Source organism: Vidua macroura, chromosome 5 (genome assembly GCF_024509145.1).
Source record: "Vidua macroura isolate BioBank_ID:100142 chromosome 5, ASM2450914v1, whole genome shotgun sequence".
Taxonomy (NCBI): domain Eukaryota; kingdom Metazoa; phylum Chordata; class Aves; order Passeriformes; family Viduidae; genus Vidua; species Vidua macroura.
Genome location: NC_071575.1, coordinates 69,561,189 through 69,581,092, shown reverse-complemented (window position 1 = coordinate 69,581,092; position 19,904 = coordinate 69,561,189). Strand labels below are relative to the sequence as shown.

At 45.1% G+C, this 19,904-nt stretch overlaps 1 protein-coding gene across 1 annotated transcript in view; it reads right to left on the bottom strand.

Annotated features, from left to right (window-relative positions):
• Positions 1 to 19,904, bottom strand: part of SFMBT2 (Scm like with four mbt domains 2) — a 92,345-nt gene that overhangs the window by 27,847 nt on the left and 44,594 nt on the right. Inside the window, exons 7-10 of the mRNA XM_053978525.1 lie at positions 12,418 to 12,519; positions 11,616 to 11,763; positions 6,952 to 7,034; positions 3,764 to 3,890 (exon numbers count right to left, since the gene is read on the bottom strand). Coding sequence (XP_053834500.1) covers positions 3,764 to 3,890; positions 6,952 to 7,034; positions 11,616 to 11,763; positions 12,418 to 12,519 — 460 coding nt within the window. The remainder of the gene's footprint in view (positions 1 to 3,763; positions 3,891 to 6,951; positions 7,035 to 11,615; positions 11,764 to 12,417; positions 12,520 to 19,904) is intronic.

Here is a 19,904-nt window from a genome sequence, read left to right as displayed (position 1 = left end):
ATCCAGGCTTTCCCAGGCTCGTAGCTAATGTGAGAGAGAGGCTTTTATGTTCCAGTGCTTCCCTGAAGCTTTTTTGTGCAACTCTGCCCTTGAGTCCCATTTTTTTAGGGGTGAGAGGTGGCCACTCTTCTGTCCAGAAGTGCCACGAATTCTCCTAGGGTTCCTCACATGAAACAAGAGCTGATCACCCAAAAGGAGAGAAGCAGTATGAAAATCCCAAGTGGGAGACATGCACCAAGGTCTCTGGCACGATGCTGACTCCAAAACTTCACCTGCAGTCTCTAGTTAAAGCAATTATCTTCCAGTTTGGTTATTACAACTGCTTTAGAAGATAATCTCCTGTCTTCATTTATGTGGGTCCCACTCATAGAACCAAAGAATTATTTAGGCTGGGAAAGACTTCCAAAATCAAGCCTAACCACTAACGCATCACTGCCAGGCCCACATCTACATAACTTTTAAACATTTCCAGAGACAGTTATTCCACCACTACCCTGGGAAACCCGTTCCAATGCTTGACCACTTCTTCAGTGAAGGAAATTTTTCCTGCTTTTCCCCACTAATTTATCTGATTTCCAAAATCCAATGAAGATATTCCTGCTGGCTTTGAGTTCTTTCAAAAACAACTCTTGTGTCCTGAGTCAAGGCACTATTTAACTACTCCAATTCAAGTTCAACTGTGCTGGCACAGCTGGGCCAGCAACTTCACCTCCTCCCTCTGCCAATTCCACCCCAGGACAGACAGCTCCAGCACCAGCATGGGGTGATCTCCTAATAAAAGGGACCAAAGGATCAGCAGCTTCCCCAGCATCACCCTTGCCTTGGCATCTGTTAAAACAGCTTTGCCTCCTGCTTAAGGCAGCAAGTGTTTGACTGTGCACAGCCAGATGACTACAGGGAGCTTCTCACTAATGTATGTTCATCAAGGGCTTGTGGTGTAATTGAAACAGTAATTGAACTTTGTGATGGGAACAGCGCTGAGGCTGAGGTGCAGCATTTGGATCAGTAGTAAACCTGCTGCTCTGAGAGTGTTTGGCTGCATGAAAAACCCCAAGGAGGCAGGGAAATAGGTGCTGGTGATCACACTGCTGGAGGAAATAATGAAAAAAATGCAATCATGACGTCTGTGTAGATCCATGGATGTCTTCATGGTGTTTCTCTGAGCCCTGCATTGTGTTCATGCACTATCCTTTGAAAATATATACTGGAATATGGGGAAGAGAATGAGATGAAGGCATAGGGGAGGGACACAACTTGCTGAAGACAAGATTTCAGCAGCTGAAATTCCCTGAAAAACCATTTCCCTCCAGGAGATAATACCATGTGGTCACTGCTCAGTTTGAACCTGATGAAAGCTCCAGTGGGGAGCTCCATTTTCACCTGACACCACAAATCCAGGCAAGGAGCCCACGTGACAACAGTGAGTCAGTGGCAAGACATGCACACAGTGAGCAAGCCATGGATCAAGCCCCAAACAGGGCAAGAAATCAACACAGACCCCACTGAAATGTCACCAGATCTGGGAAAACCAATTACTTCATTATTGCAATGGTGTTATTCTGACAAAACAGACTCAATTATTTTAGAGGTCCTTTCTAATCTTAATTATTCTACAATTCTAAATTATTATAAAGTAACCAGATGAAATGTACTTTCCTGCATAGAAGCAGGGTAAATGAGACATGAAGGGTCTTTTCCAACCAAAATGGCTCTATGAACATTCTGCTTCTGAAGTTTACAGCTGCAGCCACCCTGAGGAGCAAGAAAGCAGCACAATGCCCATTCTCCTGCAACACCTTGTTCCTCTTGTAAGACCTATTCACAGCTACTCTGTCCTCCCTGGCACTGCTTCTGCCCTCAGGCAATTGATAACCCTGCTTTCCACTGCCAACATCTTACTGCTTCCTTTGGCCTCACTCACAGGAGTGGAAAACAGCTTTTTTGAGACTCATTAGTTTCATCTGTTGCGTTTTATGCCGCTCCCTTCTCAGAGCAAGAAATGTCCATGGGAATTGGGAGGTTAAAGGGCAAACAAGGAGATTAGAAACAGGGTGAGGAAAATGTCTACCATGAATTTTACAGGATGGGTAGAACAAAGCAGCAACTCTAGAAAACTGTAAAAGGGGAAATTACAGGAAACCTCCCTGGAGAAGTGATTAACCAAAGGGTTTTCCTCAAATTCCTGGGCTGTGCAGGAAGCGTGCATTATTACTTGTATAAATTCACACCAGAAAGCTTCAAGCTCTAAAATCTAAAATGAACCAGTAAAAATTAACAATGCAGATGATGAGTAATAAAGTAGCAGAGAGCAAAGAGCATCCCATCAGTCCTGAGCTTCTCCTCCACCACGGGGGAACCGCACTGCTGCTCATTAAACGCTCGCCCTCGAGTTTAGGGTTTTGCTACTGTACAAAGTGTGATTTATCACACAATGTTCCCTCACGTCTAACTCAGCCCTGCTTAACTCCTGTGTTCCTGGTTTATGGCTGCAGCCTGGGCTGTCAAACTGGGAAACTGGGAGGGCAACAATGAAAGCTTCACAGGCGCCTGTGATAAATGGTGGGACCTGAGGTCTTTGGAGAGGGGCTCCCGTGGAAGCTGGGGAGCCTTGCTGCTTCCAGAATATAAATAATCAGTTAGAAACAACACTATATTAATGGAGTAAAAAAAAAAAATAAATAAATGCCACACTTCAAGCCACATTTATTTTACAACTCTGCAAGCAGGGTTTTTTTTTGGTTGTGCTTTTTTTTTTAATGCCTGCTTTTTGCATAACACTGTGCATACTGTAGTGATGTATTCCTACAGCAGCAAAGATTTCTTTCTATTTTCTGCAGTCTTTTGCATCTTTTCTGTTTATGACAGATCATTCAATTCCTGGTATTGAGATATAAACCAAGCTTAAAGCATCTATATATCGGAGCTCAAAAGAAAGTAGATGCACACAAGGTTTTTTTATGGTAAGTTGTAAAAAAACATCCTTTAAGAAATTAAAAGAGTAAAAGGCAGGAAGAAAGAGGTGAGGGAAGGAAGCAATATAGGAGTGTGTTGCCCTCTTCCTGCATCTACCCACATCTTTGGCATATACAAGTGAAGGCACCTGGTCATTTAAGAAAAGAAGTTGCCAAAATGGGTCAAATTCCTTGATCAGGTGGGTGTAAATTCAACAACAGCCTTAGAGAGAATGAAATTTCAAACAATTGTTGATTCCAGCAATTAAAAAAAAAAAATTTGCCCTGTGTCCAGACCAGGCTCCAGATAAGCTTTTGCTACCTTGGGCTAGAAGGCAAACAATCATCTTAGAGTTAAAAACCAAAACCTGTCATTGCACACAGCTCTACCAAAAGCAAACACACGGGAGGAACTATAATACTTTGGGTTATCTGGCAACATTTTTAGCAACTTTAAGGGCTTTGATTAGAGACCTCTCTTCCTGTACAAACTGTCAGGTTGGGAATTGCTGTAGAAGTCTCAGCTGCACAAGTGAGGCAAACTTCTGTTCCTAGGATGAAGGTGTATGATGGTGGCAGGGAGGAGGTTGTTATGATGGTGATAAAGACCACGTGGATGGAAAGGTGAAGGAACTTGCAGCTCCTCCAGAGAAAGAGCACGTAAATGTAATTCCCCTGGTCAATGTGTATAAAACTGAAAAGCTGGAGAGAGCAATTTTGTGCAGAGAATGAAGGACAAAATTGAGTGAGTGAGTGAGTGAGTGAGTGAGTGAGTGAAGCAGACAAACACAAGCAGCTTTTAGAGCATGTACCTTCCAGGTGCAGCCACATCAACCGTCCTTTCACCGAGGTGATGGAAGCCACACAAATCTCTGCAGGGTTCCTGGGGTTCACTGCCTCCAGCTTCATGTTCTTGGTGAAGCCACGGCTGAAGGATGTCTGAAAGAGGCAAGAGACAATGCTGAAACACAGCACTGCAGCACTGCACAACTTCAACCAGACTGTCTGCTGGGAAGCATAAATTTAGCATGGTTTGCTTTCTGCTGGAAGGGCAGAATACCCTGAAGAATAAAAAGGCATCCAGAGCCAAATCAGAGCTGTGCTGGTGCAGACCATGGTGAGGCAGCTGTGCCCCTGCAGCACATGGGGGTCTGCAGGGGAGCAGAGACTGCTGCCCCTGGAGGATCCCTGTCAGAGGAGATGGACACCCACAGGAGGCTGTGACCCTGGAGAGAGGAGCCTATGCAGGAGCAGGTTTGCACCAACACCCAGATGAAAACTCAATGATGAAATGCATGTCATGTTCTCCTCCTATCCACATCAGCTCCAAGGATGTTTGAATGTTTGCCAGTGATGCATTTTCTGTTAATGTGATACTACCCAGAGGCTTCCCAGAACTCCTGTGCTTAAGCATCTCTCACCTTACTAGGAGAAATCTTATAAAGCAAAAAAACCATCTTGCTCTGAGACCAGACCTCCTCATACATTCAGTCACCCAAGCTGACTGAAGCTGAAGATACCTGAATAACATTTTCAAGTATGCTTTTCTTCATGGAATTTTCATGGATGGGCCCTGAGCAACCCAATCTAGTGAGTGGCAGCAGTGCCCATGGGATGAGGGGATTGGAATTAGACAGTCTTTAATGACCCTTCCAACCCAAACCATCCTGTGATTCTATTTTAAACTCAATGAACAAGGCTTTCAGGTACATTGGCTGGAGTGCAGATGGATCCAGTTGTGTTCACTGCCACTGTTCCTTCCAATGTCCCCTCATGTCAGTCCCTTCCCAGTATCTCCCCCACCACTCTCCCTGAAAACACACTAATGCAATACCTGTGTGCATACCAGGGCTTCCTCTCCTTGGATTTCCCTCCCCTCTGTTCCACCTGCTCTGCATCTCTCTGCACACAGAAAGGGTTCCCTCTCTGAGATGAGATTTTTTGCTAATAATAACTGGGATGGGTAACAACTACCACTGACTCCAAATGACACCAAACCCTCATCCTATGTGAGAAACTGGAAGCCAGGCTCAAATTCAACCCTTCTCCTACTGGTACAACACCAAGGACCATGGGCACTTCGCCTTGAACAACCACTGAGAGCTCTTTGAGAGATTAAAACCTCATGGCTTTGGTCTCTTTTCCATCCAAGAACACGCTGCTACTCTCGAACACACCTTGGACTGCCTCAAGCCTTGCTCAGCACACAGATCAGCTTCACCCTGCAAAAGCTGCTAATGGCCAGGGCTGCAGGAATGCAGGCTGAGTTTGTTTAAATGCCTTTTATGTTGCCTTACAAGGAAATGCCATTTATCATCACCCCCGGCTCCTTTCATTGCAGTTCAGTGCTGGAGGCTCATTTATACAAAATCAATGGCAAAACAGTTAGGTGGAGTTTATTTTACTAAGCATTTGGGCACGTCAATCCATTTCATAACTTCCTCTCCTTGTTAAAAATCCCTCCTGGGGAAACAGCTACAGCACCTCCACTGCCAGCACCACGTCTGGCTGCACGAGGTGGGAGATGCAGAAAAAGCTTCCATCAAAGAGCCCCTCACAGCCACAATTCATGGGGACCAGCCAGCCAGGACGCTGCACAAGTGACAACAGAGCAGCTCCCTCTGAAAATAATTGTGTTATTAAGAGTGGAAGAATAAGAGACACATGTTCCATCTGGTGAATGCTTCCTTAAAAAAAAAAAAGAAAAAGGACCAAAAAATGCCCAAACCTGACTTAATCTTAGAGGATATTATACAGAGGCTTTTCTCAAGGCTGCCACCGCTGAGAGAAAAGATCCACTACTTGGCAAAATGAAAAGAGATATAAAGAAAAGGTGGGGATGATTGCAGAAGAGAAATGCAAAAATAGCCCCACTGTATTGCTGTGATGCAGCTTCCCTCAGGACTGCTGGAAAGCTTTGCTTTAAGTCCCTTCAGGAAGAGGGACTTTATGGAGCAAAGAAATCCTCACTCTGGTTTGACTCCCAAGTCAGACTCTGCTCATGGTACAGTTCCTCTGAGTTCATCAATAAAAAATTCACTAATTCACCATCACAGCTTCCAAGCCACGCTGCCCCTTGGCCACCACAGATGAGGAAGGCCATGGAAAACCACAGCTGGTGCCTGTCTCCATTCTGCTTTCCATAAGCACCCCATCCCTCAGTCCTGTGACTTCTGAGCCCAGTGAAAAGCTCTGCAATTCCTACAGAAACCTGTCTGTCCATCATTCACGACACCACTTTATTTTGCAAAGCCTTCTGTGCACATTTTAGGTGCACCACTAACATTTAGGTACACCATCAGGAGTATTTTCAGTTATTGATGGGATCTCAACCTCCATCAGTTGATGGGCACACAAAGGAGAGCACCAGGCTGCTGGAAAAGGCAGAAGGCTACATCTGCCTTTTCCCAAGCAATGAATACCTGTCAGATCAAGCCACACAGGGCTGTCATTGCCATAAAACAGCCTGCAAAAGATTATTTCAAAAGCTGTGAATCTTAATGGCATCCATCACTCTCACATCACTGTTGCTGGAAGGAAGGACATGAACTGTCCCAAGGCCCAGAGCATCCATGAGGGTTAATCATCCTCTCATACATTTTCAACATTTAGCATTTTAATCCATGTGGTTTAGTTTCTCTGTATCCCTGGGATACAGATAAAACACCTAAAATGTAAAAAGAGGAAAATGATACCATGCAATTTCTTTACCTAAATTATTTTTAGTAGCACTTGAATTAATAGCAATAACCAGTTGAGATCCTTTTAGTGCTGTAGAGAACCAGAGAGGGGATGAAGAGCAGGATAATTACAGATAAAGACAAGACTAAAATAAGGGTTTTTTCTCTTTCAGGGATGGAGACTTGGAACACTTCTCCCAGTTTCCTTCCTAAGGCAGCCTCATGGTGCTCTGGAGGAACTTTTCAAAGCCTTGCAGCACCTTTTCTGTGCAAGCTGCTTTGTTTCACGTGGATGGACAGGAGCAAAAGGAAGAACTTACATTTCTAAAGCACAGGTGAGGTGCTGCCTCAGCTCCACACTGCTTCTGGTAGTCTGCCCAGTCAAAGTCCTGGCCAGAGTAACCTGCAGGAGAACAAAACAAAAAGAGCCATCAGCAACCAGTCCACACCACAGACAGAGGACAAAACTCACACACCTCTTGCATTTCACTGCCAAGTCTCTATTAAAAAGTAGTAAGACATAATTATTTTCCCTATTTTCCCTTTCCTGTGAGCATCTCCCAACTTTTAACAAACCCATAACTAATCCAAAGTGCCACTGTGCCAAATGTCCACATGGGGCTAGTTATGGACTTCTTTCTCCTGCTTTTAGCTGTCTAAAAGGTGGACAAGGTTATGGAGCTGGACATGGGTTATTTGCTGCTCCCTCAGGAGTGGACAGGGAGGGGATCAGCACAATCAGGAGCTGATCCATCCTCCCTTTCAAAGCAGGAGATAAATTCTCCTCTCTTCATTCATGTACCCTTCCTGACTGGCTCCCCAGCAGCTCAGGGTATGTGAGCTGAATCCCATCACAGTAAAAATGTTACAGAAATCTGGAGCAGAGCAGGAAAATGAATGCAGATGTCCCTCAAACAGCCTCAGCAAACAGATCATCCCTTCAGCCTCTGCTTCCAGGTAAAACAAAAGGATTTCTTTATATGAGCATCTCTCAAGGAGTCTCATCACAGCCAGACCTCTGCTCATCCACTATTCCTACTTGGCAATTTAGGCAATAAATTCTTGGGACAGATTTTTTTTTTTTTAATTTGCTTTTGGAGGCCTTTTTTTTTTTTTTTGCCTGCCTGCCTCTTAAGTCTCTATTTTTGCAGTGCTTGAAACCAGTGAGTGCTAATCCTGTCCAGGGGCCTGTGGATACTCTAATGACATTAGTGCAGAACTACTCTTACTGGAAGGTTTCAGGAGTCACCCAAAGGCCAAATTCTCCCCTCAATCTCCCTAGAAATCTCATCCTGACATCATTTCAGAGAACATCCCTAAATGCCTTTTGCATTGATAGTCAAAAAGGGACACTCAAGATCAAATGTGAATGAATCATTTATGACAATGAAAATTGTGACTTTTTTTTACAGGCAAGGACTGGAATACTGAGTGCAATCCCCTATCAGTCTGCCAGAACCCAAAAAAAAGGAGGTAAAATTTTTGAAAACGTGTCAAGCATCCTGCTAAGATCCAAGTATCTTGGATAAGATGATTTCTAGTCCAAGTAATTGCATTCATGACAAACAAATTACCAAGATAAAGCCTTGAGCTACAATGCCTGTCTCTGTGGGGCATTAAAGTGCATAATAATTAAAAAACTAAACATGCACAGGGAAGGAAAAAAAGGGCAGTTACTTATAAAGAATGTTCTTTTTTCATAAAAAAAAATCCTTGCAGCATTTTTTAACAATTTCTGCAACAGTATTTTCTTCACACGTCTTCTCCATCTCTTATCTCAATTTAAACCCCTCACGGAAGGGTTTTGCATCTCGGTTTTAAACTACACAGATCTTGTCAGAGCAGATGGAAAAGGCCCATTAGAGGTGCTTTAGTGAGCTACAAAAACGTGACTGTGCTGTCACCACGCCACCGCCCCGCTTGGCCCCAGGGAACCACTGGAAGCCCTTTTCCTTTAGCCTTCAGCAGGAATGGAACCCGGGAGGGCAGCTGGGGAGTTCAAAATAACTCACTGCAGCACCACAAGGAGGATTCCAAGAGGGGAACACCCAAGAATTGACTTCAAATTAACCCTGACTCGTCTGTGGCCTTTTCATGGTGAGGCTGCACCTCAAGGGCTGTGGCCAGTTCTGGGCCTTCATGGCCAGAGAGCCCTGGAGGGGCTGGAGCCGTCCAGGGAAGGGAACAGAGCTGGGAAGGGTCTGGAGTCCCAGGAGAAGCTGAAGGAGATGGGAAGGGGCTCAGCCTGGAGCAAAGGAGGCTCAGGGGGGACCCTGTGGCTCTGCAGAAGTCCTTGACAGGAGGGGACAGCCGGGGGGTTCAGGCTCTGCTCCCAGGGAACACTAAGCTGCACTAGGGGAAGGTCAGGCTGGATATTAGGAAGAATTTCTTCACTGAAAGGGTTGTCACAGGCATTTGGGAATGGGCCTGGGAAGTGGTGGAGTGCCCACCCCTGGAAGTGGTGAAGAAACAACTGGACACCCAGTGCTGTGGTCTGGTTGACGAGGTGGCGATCAAAGGTTGGACTCCATGACCCAGCTTGCCTGGAGGCCTTTTCCAACCTCACAGACTCCCTGATCCTGCTCTCAGCTGCCTCCCTCGGCACACAGGGAGGTACCAGGTGCCCAGTGCCTCCCCCAGCACACGGCACTCACACCCTGCCATCCTGGAAGGCTCAGCCCAAGGGACAACACTGAGAGCTGTGTTTGCACAACTCAGCTGCTGCTCCTCAAACATGCAACACCTTCACCATGTTTGCCATCTGGGCATGGAAGAGCCCAGTATTAGAAGCTAATTCAAAGCAAATATAACAATACAAATGCACTGGAGGTTTTGGAATTGGCTTTTCCTAAGTAAGCCTTACAACGAGGAGCCTTATCAAAATGTTTTTCCCCCCACTTAATAATAGCTCATAAAACAATGATTGTTACTCTAAAGGGAAGTAGTCTATAAATCCTACTCTAATAAATATAAACAGAGCTTGTTCAATGTTTATACAGCAGCAGTTAATGGGTATTCATTTTTGGCACTGTACAGGAAAATACTGCTCTCTATTTTGAGTAGCAAATATTTGCACCTCCTGTTCATGACCCATTTACTCTTTGTTTGTCTTCAATAAAGCCCTGATAAGCAAAAAGGAAAGAGAATGGATATCAGGCAAATAAAGGACTCCAAACTCCAATAACCCAACCCGGCATATTGTTCTGATGAAAAAAAATCAGTTGATTTTGAGATCAGAAAATCTCCTTGTCAAACCTAAATTAACCAGGGGTTTGGATGCTTTTCACTTTCCATCTGCTTTCTTTTTCTGTGAGTTATGGGTTTTTGTTGTATTTAGTTTGTGTTTATTTTCAAATAACTCATTCTAATATCTGATTACATTTTAGTAACTCAAAGAACGTGTCTGCCTAAGGTGCTAAAATTCAGTTTGGACATGCAGCCCTTATACACAGTATAAAAAACACAGCAATACATAGAATGCATCTATCTGCCACTGGCTTTATGTCTTTTTAAGAGCTTCCCCCCAGGACTTCTGATCTCACAGCAGAAAGCCAATTTGATTTTCTCCAGGCTTTACCAGAGACTTTCTGCGCTTCCTCACGTGCCCAGGTGGATCCCAACAACCAGGTGTCACAGGAGATGACAGAACCATAGAATCACAGAATGGTTTGGGTTGGAAGGGGCCCCAGTTCCACCCTTCTGCCATGGGCAGGGACACCTCCCACTAGATCTGGCCAAGTTGAAAAATATTCACATGACAGATACTTTAGATATGTCTTAAAATGTTGGCATCTAAAATAGAGTTCACTATTCACACCATCTCAAGACAGGTTTTGTGTCAGCATGGATTGGAAATTTTTAAGCCTATGGTCCTTTCAGTTAGTTATTCTGCCTGGGCAAGCTGCATGTGAACTTGGGTGGAAAAACCCCCAAAATATTCCATTTACTTTGATTTCTAGCAAATTTTCTGGCCAGTATCAGTGAGTGCTTACACAGGCATTATCATTACACCTGGGTTTCAGCAGGAGAAAGCTAAAGCCCCAGACAGCAGATTTATTTCATCAGAAGCAGCAGAGCAATCATGGATGCAGCTGCAGGCACAGGGCTCCAGGACTTTGGTGGGAATTTCAAATTACATGTGCTGAAGAAGCACTCTGGATATATATAAGAAGATTCTGAATCTGGCAGGGAATAACCCTTCCCTTCCCTGGGTTTGGCAGCATCATGCTTTTTCCAAAATGAAGGCAAAAGTTCATACATAAAACTTAACTTGATTTTTTTTGTGGCATTTTTTTACTACCAAGCAACATTAATTTTTGGCAACAGACCAACAACCTAGCCAGCTTCAAAAACCTGAAATTCCAGGGAACCAACACATTTTTGCAAGCAAAGAAATACTGCTAGGGCACCACAGGTGGTTGTCTGAAGTTGGGAGTAATTAACTGCACTGCTACAAAGTTGAGGAACAGCAGGGCTGGAGGCTGCTTCTCCTGGCTCTGACCTGAACACTGCTTGCAGTGTGCCCTGGGATTTGTTGAGACAGCCAAGGAAAATCCCTCCACACTCCCGGGCAGGCAGCTGATTTTAGCTCAGACATTCAGATTTAGGAGCTTTGCTTGGCCTCAGTATTGTACCAAAGTGGATGAAACAGGGTTTGCCTCTACAGCAATTGGACTTTTAATGCTCCTTTTGCTCTCTAAACACACAAAGAACTGCTAGGATTCATCCCACAGGAATTCACGAGGATTTCACAAGCCTTAATCAGACTTCAAAGCCCAGGGACATCAATCCACCAGCTAGAAACATTTCTTGAGATGTTCATAGGCTGGTAGGAGCCAGAGCAGCCCCAATCACTCCAGAAAACTACTCTGGCTTGAGATACTTCAGCTGCTGCTCTACAGCAACCACCACAATTTAAAGGCAATAATAACAAAACAAATGTCCTTCAGAGTAAACCCAAAAATCACTGAGAAGGAATACAAACCCTTGGGAGGTGTGAGATTGACTCCGTTTTTAAGGCACCACTGTATTGGCAAGATCCCCAAGGAATCTGCATGGCAAAGCATTGAGATTTTGCTGGATTCAGGTCTCAAGTCATCAATGGTCACTTGTAAATAATGACTGTTAAAAACCTAAGGGGTGAAAAAGAAGAGACCAAAATCAGAGGTTAGATTTGCTGCAACATTAGGTAACGTGCAAAGCTGAAACAGCCAAACCTGGGGATCAAACTACTGAAAATAATTTGCTCTCACCTAAACCTTTGCATCAAAGTGTTTCTACCCAAGAGATCAAAGCCTGAGTTTTAGAGATGGGTGAATAGAAACAATGGAAAGCGCTGAGGTTCAGGGTCCTACAGCTGAGCAGTGACTGGAGATGATCCTGAAGATCCCTGAGCCTTCATCCCTCTTGCATTTGAGTGTGTGGATTAAATATCCAGCTACCACCTCCATTCAGCTGATTTATTTCCAAAGGTTTCTCAGATGTGCAGGGAAAATACATATGGATGGAGGGGAGACAAAGACAAAAGAGGGATCCTTTTTTTTTTTTGCATGCAAGTGGTAGATTAACGTGCTCATCCCCATTGGTTTTAAGTGCATGGAATCAGCTGGTAATGTATGTGGGAAAGAAAGAATTAATTAGGAACATCTTTGGATTTTAAACCTGGTTCTTAATGTGTTCTCCGGCCACTTAAGTACCACTCTTGTTTTTTTTTTTCCTAAATGTAGTGAAAATCAGGAAGGGTTTCCCAGACAGGCTCTTTCCATCCCTCCTTTCTGAGCACTCACCTTGGTCACTGATGCAGGACAGATATGAAATGGCTCCCTCATATTCACTGCCTCCAGCTTCATCCCCACAGTGAAGAAGTGGTTTCTCAAATCAGCGTGGTCCTGTGGAAAGAGGAACACGTGGTGACATCAAGAAGCAACCAATACATCTGAGAATCTATGTGAAAGACATCCATGTGTGGGTTTTGTCAACTTAGCTGGTCCTACGTTCTTTTCATGCCAACCCAGCCACAGAAAGAGAGGGGACAACCTCAGCCCTAGAGGACACATCTACAGCAACCAAGCCCATCATACCTAAAGCACAGGGTATGTCCATCTCAGCATCCAACCAGAATTTGGTCCACAAGGAGACTGTGCTCACCAAAACGAGCACTTGGCTGAGAAACTGCTGCTTGAAAATCTCCTGTGGGCAGAGCCTCTCCACCTCTGACAGCCACCACCCTCAGGGAGAAACTGAGAGTCCAGAGGTGCCAAGACTCAAACTGAAGGCCCCCAGGGTAATGCACAAGATGGATGCGAACAGCTCAGCACGGCCCTGATTTACCCTGATGGATGTCCAGCACCTGCAGGGCACCAAAACAAGCACTGGGATGGTCTCCAAGATGGCAAGATGGAAAGGTATGTTTTTCCAGCCAGGAGACTGGAAATGGATTAGAGCTTGGACGGTGGACTCAGACCCAAAATGTGGGCAACCAGAGAATATGATGGTGGGAAAACAGGCAGCTGTGTTCAAGCACATCCCCAACTTCCACTTCCACAGGGGATAAAACCTGGCTGCATCCACAGGCAGAGGGCTCCACAGCAGCTCTGGGGGTGCAGAATGCAGTCCTGAAATTCAGAAGCAACCCAGATTCAACACCCTGGTTTGCCATCAGTTTAGTTTAAAACCTGATTACTCCATCCCTTGTGACCCCTATCTAGCAGTCACACAAGCTGCCACCCTAATTCCAGGGTAATGACTGCATTTTGTGTTCGTTCAATGAAAATGTCCCACAGTATTTCTAAACCACTGGTGCATTAGCCAATACAAGCATAAAGGGAGATGATGCTGTATTTAGCACACACTCACAGACTACTCCAAAATACATGCAGAAAGCTTGCTATCTAAGAAGTGGTTAGCAACAACAATCCCATCTATATTCATTGCTACACAAGGTATTCTTGCTCTAAAATGATTTTCTATTGATCCGAAGTTGTGTTTCATTGTGCTTTCTTTTCCCAAGAACTGTCTGCACTTCTAAGGGCTTAACAACTTCTATTTTGGGATCGTACATTCCAACTGCTGCTAGAGATAAGGATTTTTACAAGCTCCAACCACAGCTAAATGAATGGTTGTTTTCATCTTACCAACCTGCAGTGTTACAGAGCCCTTCTCGGTGAGAACCAAAAAGCAGAAAAAAACCACCAATGGAAATATAATGAATTTTGTCTCAAAGCAGAAGAAAATACTGATGAGGAAACTGAGGAATATTTAAGAATAATGGCCCAGAGCCCAAGGAACTAATGGCTGAGGATGGAGCAGACATCCAGGAGTTTGAGCATCCTTTTCATAAGGGCATGCAAGGATAGGATGAGGGAGAATGGTTTTAAGCTGAAAAAGATATTAGGAACAAATTCTTTACTGTGAGGGAACTGAGTCACTAGGACAGGTTTCCCTGAGAAGCTGTGGATGTCCATCCCTAGAAGTGTTCAAGGCCAGCAACCTGGGATAGTGGAAGGTGTCCCTGCCTGTGGCAGGGAAGTGGAAGGAGATGAGCTTTAAGGTCCTATGGAAAACTTCCACCTTTAATACTGAAAAGGCTTCAGAGGGAAAAGATCATGGCTGCAAAACTCCAATCTCACCCGCACTGAATTTTAAACCCCTGAAGGAAAAACAGCATTTGGGCTGGAGGGCTGCCTCCTCCTGCCTGAGAACACACACTCCGATTCTCTTAATCCTTGGGGCAAGGTTGCAAAGAAAAGGCAACTTTGCAAAATGTGCATCTGGAATCAGCATCTCCCCACAAATGTTCCATGATTCACCTCACGCTCGGATCCAGCCTCAATACGTAATAAGCCAAGATCCACCAAAGTACTTAATCATGTTTATCTTTAAACACGCAAGTAGTTTAATCAACTTTTAAAGTGATTTGTTGATTGAGACCAAAATATACTGACACCAAACCACACTGCTTCTCATTTTATCTGAACCATTTTCTTCGGTGTTTCTCGTTTTATTTGTTTTGGCTTTTTTTTTTTTAATAATCAGGGGAAAAAAAAGCACTAATAATATTTAAAAGTATTTTACTTCAAAAGCACTGTGTACCTTGGGAGCAAATTTCCCTTGTCTTTCAGCATAGCAAGTAAATATTTTCCCCATTAAATTAGTAGCAAGAGTGAACTCACAAGGGGAGTTTACAGGATCTCAAGTATGTCTCCCTTTTGAGGGTCAAAATCCTCTTTGAAGCAGAAACATGCATTTCTTTGGAGAAATGCTGTGGAAGTAAAAACCCTTTCTGTGTTAAATGTCATTTTTCAGATGGAAAAGCTTTCATGGAGAAAAAGCCTTTGTATTGCACCTCTCTGGAAAATGGTCAGGGTCTGGATATTTGATCTGTCTCATATACTGGCTAAAGAGAATCATCAGAATTTACCAGAGCAGCTGTCTATTTTTGCAGCCACAAAAGCAAAGAAGAAAGATTCCTGATGCCATTCTCCGGTTCCAGTGCTGGAGCTGCCTCAGCCAGCAGGGAATTACTTAGGATTTGGCATATGCTCCTCTTCAAAACTCCAATTAATTTACATAATTTCTAAGAATAGGTTCCAGAGAAGTGATGGCAAAGCTTTTAATTAGTATTAGACTCAAAGTGATACACTGGATAATGAACTGCTCTCTCTTCCCTTTATTCACATTGACAGGAACGACGCCTGTTTAATAAAAGCAGCTACAAGGAGAGGACTGGAGGGGTGAGACTTTCTCCTGGTCCCCGCCAGGCTCTGCAGCTGAACAAAAGAAATGCCTGACATGATAATGGGTGGCAGAATTCGACCCTTTGCTGCTATTTCACACAGCGAGGATGTCAGCAGCCATTATTTTCTAGCAGCTTCTTCGAGTGACTCAATCTCCTTTGAAATGGAGATCAACAGGCAGAATAGTTTTGACCAGCTGGAGCATTTTAAAGCCTCAAGCATGGTGGGCCTTTACTCCTACGGGCAGTCAGTGCTTCCCAGGAGCAGCCTCGCTGACCACACAGAAGTTTGCTCTGTGTATTAGGAAAAATTTCTACACTGAATGGGCTGCCAAGCATTGGCACAGGCTGCCCAGGGAAGCATTGGAGTCACCAGGCCTGGAGGGATTTAAAAGTTGTGTAGGTGTGGCAACTGGGGACACGGTTTAGTGGTGGGCTTGGCAGTGTTGGATTAATGGTTGGACTTGATCTTGGAGGTGTTTTCTGAACTAAAGGAGGCAATGATTCTGTGATTCTGTAATTTATACCAGTGGATAGCCTGTCCTGGGGTTCACAAGCCCTGAGAGGGCAATGGAAACACCCTCTGGCTGCTGAGGAGCAGACAAGTGACCTGGACTGACAACTGACGAGGATGCAGGAGAGTCCCTTAGAGCAAAGTGAAAAATCATGCCACAAAGCATTCAACAAATTAACGTGGCACGGGCACCACAGCTGCTCACTCCAAGGGTCACAGTCTCTAACATGATGGATTACAGCTCACGGGTAATGAGTGGAGCACTGCAAAAGCCCTCAATGAACGTCTGTCACTCACAGTCCAAACCCACTGGCAACAGCCAGAGCTGTCACAGCTCTCACTATAATCCCCAAAAAAGCAATTAAACTCAGCCCCACACTCACAGCTTTAGAGCAGGGGGTGCATTTGCAAATGCACAGGCTGTGACCCTCTAGGCCACCTGAAAGTCAGCCCGCTTTGATACACATCTGCACAATGATTTCCATCCTTACATGGCTTGTGTTTCTGTAATTATTCTGCAAAAATTACTGATGGGCTTTGTAACAGCTCACTGCACCCAGCATTGCACACAGGGCTGGGAACTGCAACATCTAGAGGTCAACTAACAAGTCAGCCTCAGTGCTGGGAGCAGAAACAGGCTCCAAATTCTCAGATTAGGGAATTAATTCCCTTCCCAAATTCCATTCTTTCTTTAGGGTCTGAGATAGCCACATAATTTTCTCCCTCACAGCTAACAAGCCACCAGCAGTGTGGATTTCAGAAATGCCAGATGACATGGCAGCGTAAATGTCACTCCAAAAGAGATCCACCAATAGATTTAGAAAAGCATTGATACTCTTAAGGATGTGAGTAAGCCTTAGGGAGGTACCTGTGTGGGTGACATGCTGAAGTCCTGATAATTAAGTCGGGAAGTATGAGTTTTAGGTGATGGACTCAGAAATTTCAACATCATCACTGCCATTTGCCCAACCTGGTAGCTAAATACCAGGTCAACAAATGTAATTTCTGCTAAAAAATGCCATCTGGGTGTAAATAAACTCAATTTTGTCCATGTCACAAGAGTGGAGCTCAGGTAATTTTACAGTGCACTGGGTAAAGCTGATAGAGCAAGGGGACCTGGCTAAGCTGCTTTTGTCTGTGACACTCAGGAAACTGCACTCTGGGCTGGTTGCTCTGTGTCCCCAAACCCAAGGAAGGGCATCGCTTTCAGATTGTGAAATGTCCATTCTGCTCAAGACCACTGTAGTAATATAATTTTAAATGCAGCAGCTTACACAGTGTATAGAAAAGAGCAAAAGGCTCTCATTTGCGTCTAATTTTCAAATTTCAGGCTAATTTTCAAATATTCTTGAAAGTCAGGGCTCTTTTGGTCCATGACAGTCAGATGCACACAAATTACAAAACTGCATCTTCATGCAAAATTCAGAACTAAGTTTGAATGCTGAAAAGCTGCAAGGCTGAGTCTGATTAGAAACACTGACCACTTAATAAATTATTGACCTGAGCCTCCTTTAACTGTAGCAGTGTGAAATACTCTTGCCTTCAGTCCCATCTCTCCTGGTTTACCCTAATAAAGGACACAGAGGAGCAGGTCCCATCTGGTATAACTGGGAACGGATTAGTTGATTTGGTTTTTATTTTCGAAGAAATCACTTCCCCTCTGTGTTTTCTCTCTAATTTCTCCAAGAAACTGGCTGTTTCTAATAGCCTAATTTTAATCACAAAGCTCACGTGTGGGAACCAGTCACAAACACAGTAATAGCAGTGGTTAAACTGCCTCCACAGGAATCTGGCATTTGTTTCTTTAATTGAGGGAGAAAAAAAAAAAAAAGAGGAAATAAAGAAAGACATGCTACCCAATGCAACCCTCTGCATTATTTGCAGATGAATCAGTCTTGTTTGTGATTCACCAACTTGCTTTGCTAAACACGGAGCCATTTTCCCTGAAGGCGCACTCTCTGCAGGGAGACAGAAATCCCTGTAAGGCACAACACGTGCAAACTGACCCCTTGTTGAGGCAAGAGCCATCAGAGGAAGACCAAAATGTAGAGATGTGAGGTGGGATGACGAGGAAAGGGTGCTGGGAGGGAGGTTTTAGAGGCACCACAACCCTGAAGCAACGAGAGCCAGCTACAAACTGCACCCTACTGAAGAAGCCCTTGAAAAACTGCAGATGCTTCTGCCGAGGATTGGATTTAGCCCTACAGATTTTAAGCTCCTCTTGTTGAATAAAAAATAGTTACCATAGAAACAGCAACATTGCAGAATAGCCGGTCGAAATCCAAGCACACCTTCTCCATATGGCTCGGGCCGCCGCAGATGGCATTGGGGCAAAGATCCCCTCCCACACAGCGCCTGCTTGGCTCTGCCTGGCCACTGGAAGCATGGGCAGAGGTAAAAGAGATGGATATTCATCCATGTGGGGCTTTTTTTGATGTGTTTGGTTTGGGTTTTTTAGCATCTCAGAGCCACAGCGCTTCACAAGCGTTGGTGAGACCCGGTTGTGTTACACGCCCACGTCCCATTTCACGGAGGGTAAAGTCACACAGAAAGGGTGGCACAGGTGGGAACAGCTACTTGAGCGCTCAGAGTGAAACCAGCAGTGTCTCTGCTCGCACCCCCTCAACACACAGCCCCTCGACTGTGAGGAGGGACTGAGGCTGCCCGCGGTAACATCATGGCAGGAATTGTTACTGAGAAATCAACAGGAATTTGTGAGAGCAGAGAGGATCAGGAGCCCATTCAATGCACATCGTGAGCTGCAACCACCCTGAGAAACAGTTATGGACCACAGCTGCTTTTGCTTTCTTTGAAGACATTAATTCACCTTTGGATCATACAATAGTACTCATGGAATGGTTTGGGTTGAAGAGGCATCAATGATCATCTCATTGCAGAGCTTCTGCCATGAACAGGGACACCTTCCATTATCCCAGGATGCTCCAAGCCCCATCCAACCCGGCCTTGGACACTTCCAGGGATGGGGCAGCCACAACTTCTGGGCAACCTGTGCCAAGGCCTCACCAACCCCACAGGAACTAATTTCTTGCTAATATCTGACCTAAACCTTCCCTTTTCCAGTTTTAAGTCCTATCACTACATACTCTTGCAAAATGCCCTAAAATGGGTGACTTTTGGGTATCACCACCCTGTACACGGGAGCAGATGCTGCTGTAGGTGCACAACAACCCCTCTCAGTGGAAAACACTGCCCAGGGATGTGGAAGGCAAGAGCTCAGGATGTCACAAACTCCTTCACACCACGGCTGGATGCAGTGATTCAACTAAACCAGGCTCTTTTGTTGACCTCTCCCCATCCTGAGAGACCCCAGCACGCAATGAAGAAAACTACACGGGCCAGAGGGGTGAGGAAGGCTGAGGGACCTGGTTCTCACTCATCCCATCTGCTTGGCTTGAACTGCCTCTAGCATTTCTCTCCCAACCCTGACTTTCATACGGTGCTGCCAGACAGACCCTGGGGGCACCTCAGACAGGGCTTGGCTTCACCCACCTCCTTGGATTGCTCTCCCAGGCCAAACCCTTGCACAGCCTTGCAGAGTCAGGAGGGAGCTGGAGAGGGTCAGAGCTGTTCACTGCTCACAGAGGTACCACTAGGCTCCATCTCACCCTTTGCTATCAGAGACATCCTTACTCCTTCTGTGGTGTCCCTTGGTTCTTACAAAAGATAAAGGGTTTTAACGGAGCTGAGGCAGGTAGTGGATCAAAAGGCAGAACAACAGAGGGATTGGGAAGCCATGCATGTCTCCCAGCCAGGCCAACAGCAGCCATGGAAAAGGGCTGGCGAGCCCACGGACGGGGAAGAACAGATGGAGTATAAATAATCTGGCAGCCCGCAGACAACACAGCAACTCGCGGGTTATTAAAGCGCGGCGCGCGGAGCCAGGGCCAGCCAAGCCATCGGGGCATGAAGGAGCTCGGGACTGCGGCTTGGCTTCCAAGGGGAACCAAAGGCACGCTCGTTTCAAGCTGCTGCATCAGCACGTGGCCATCCACTGAGGGGGGATG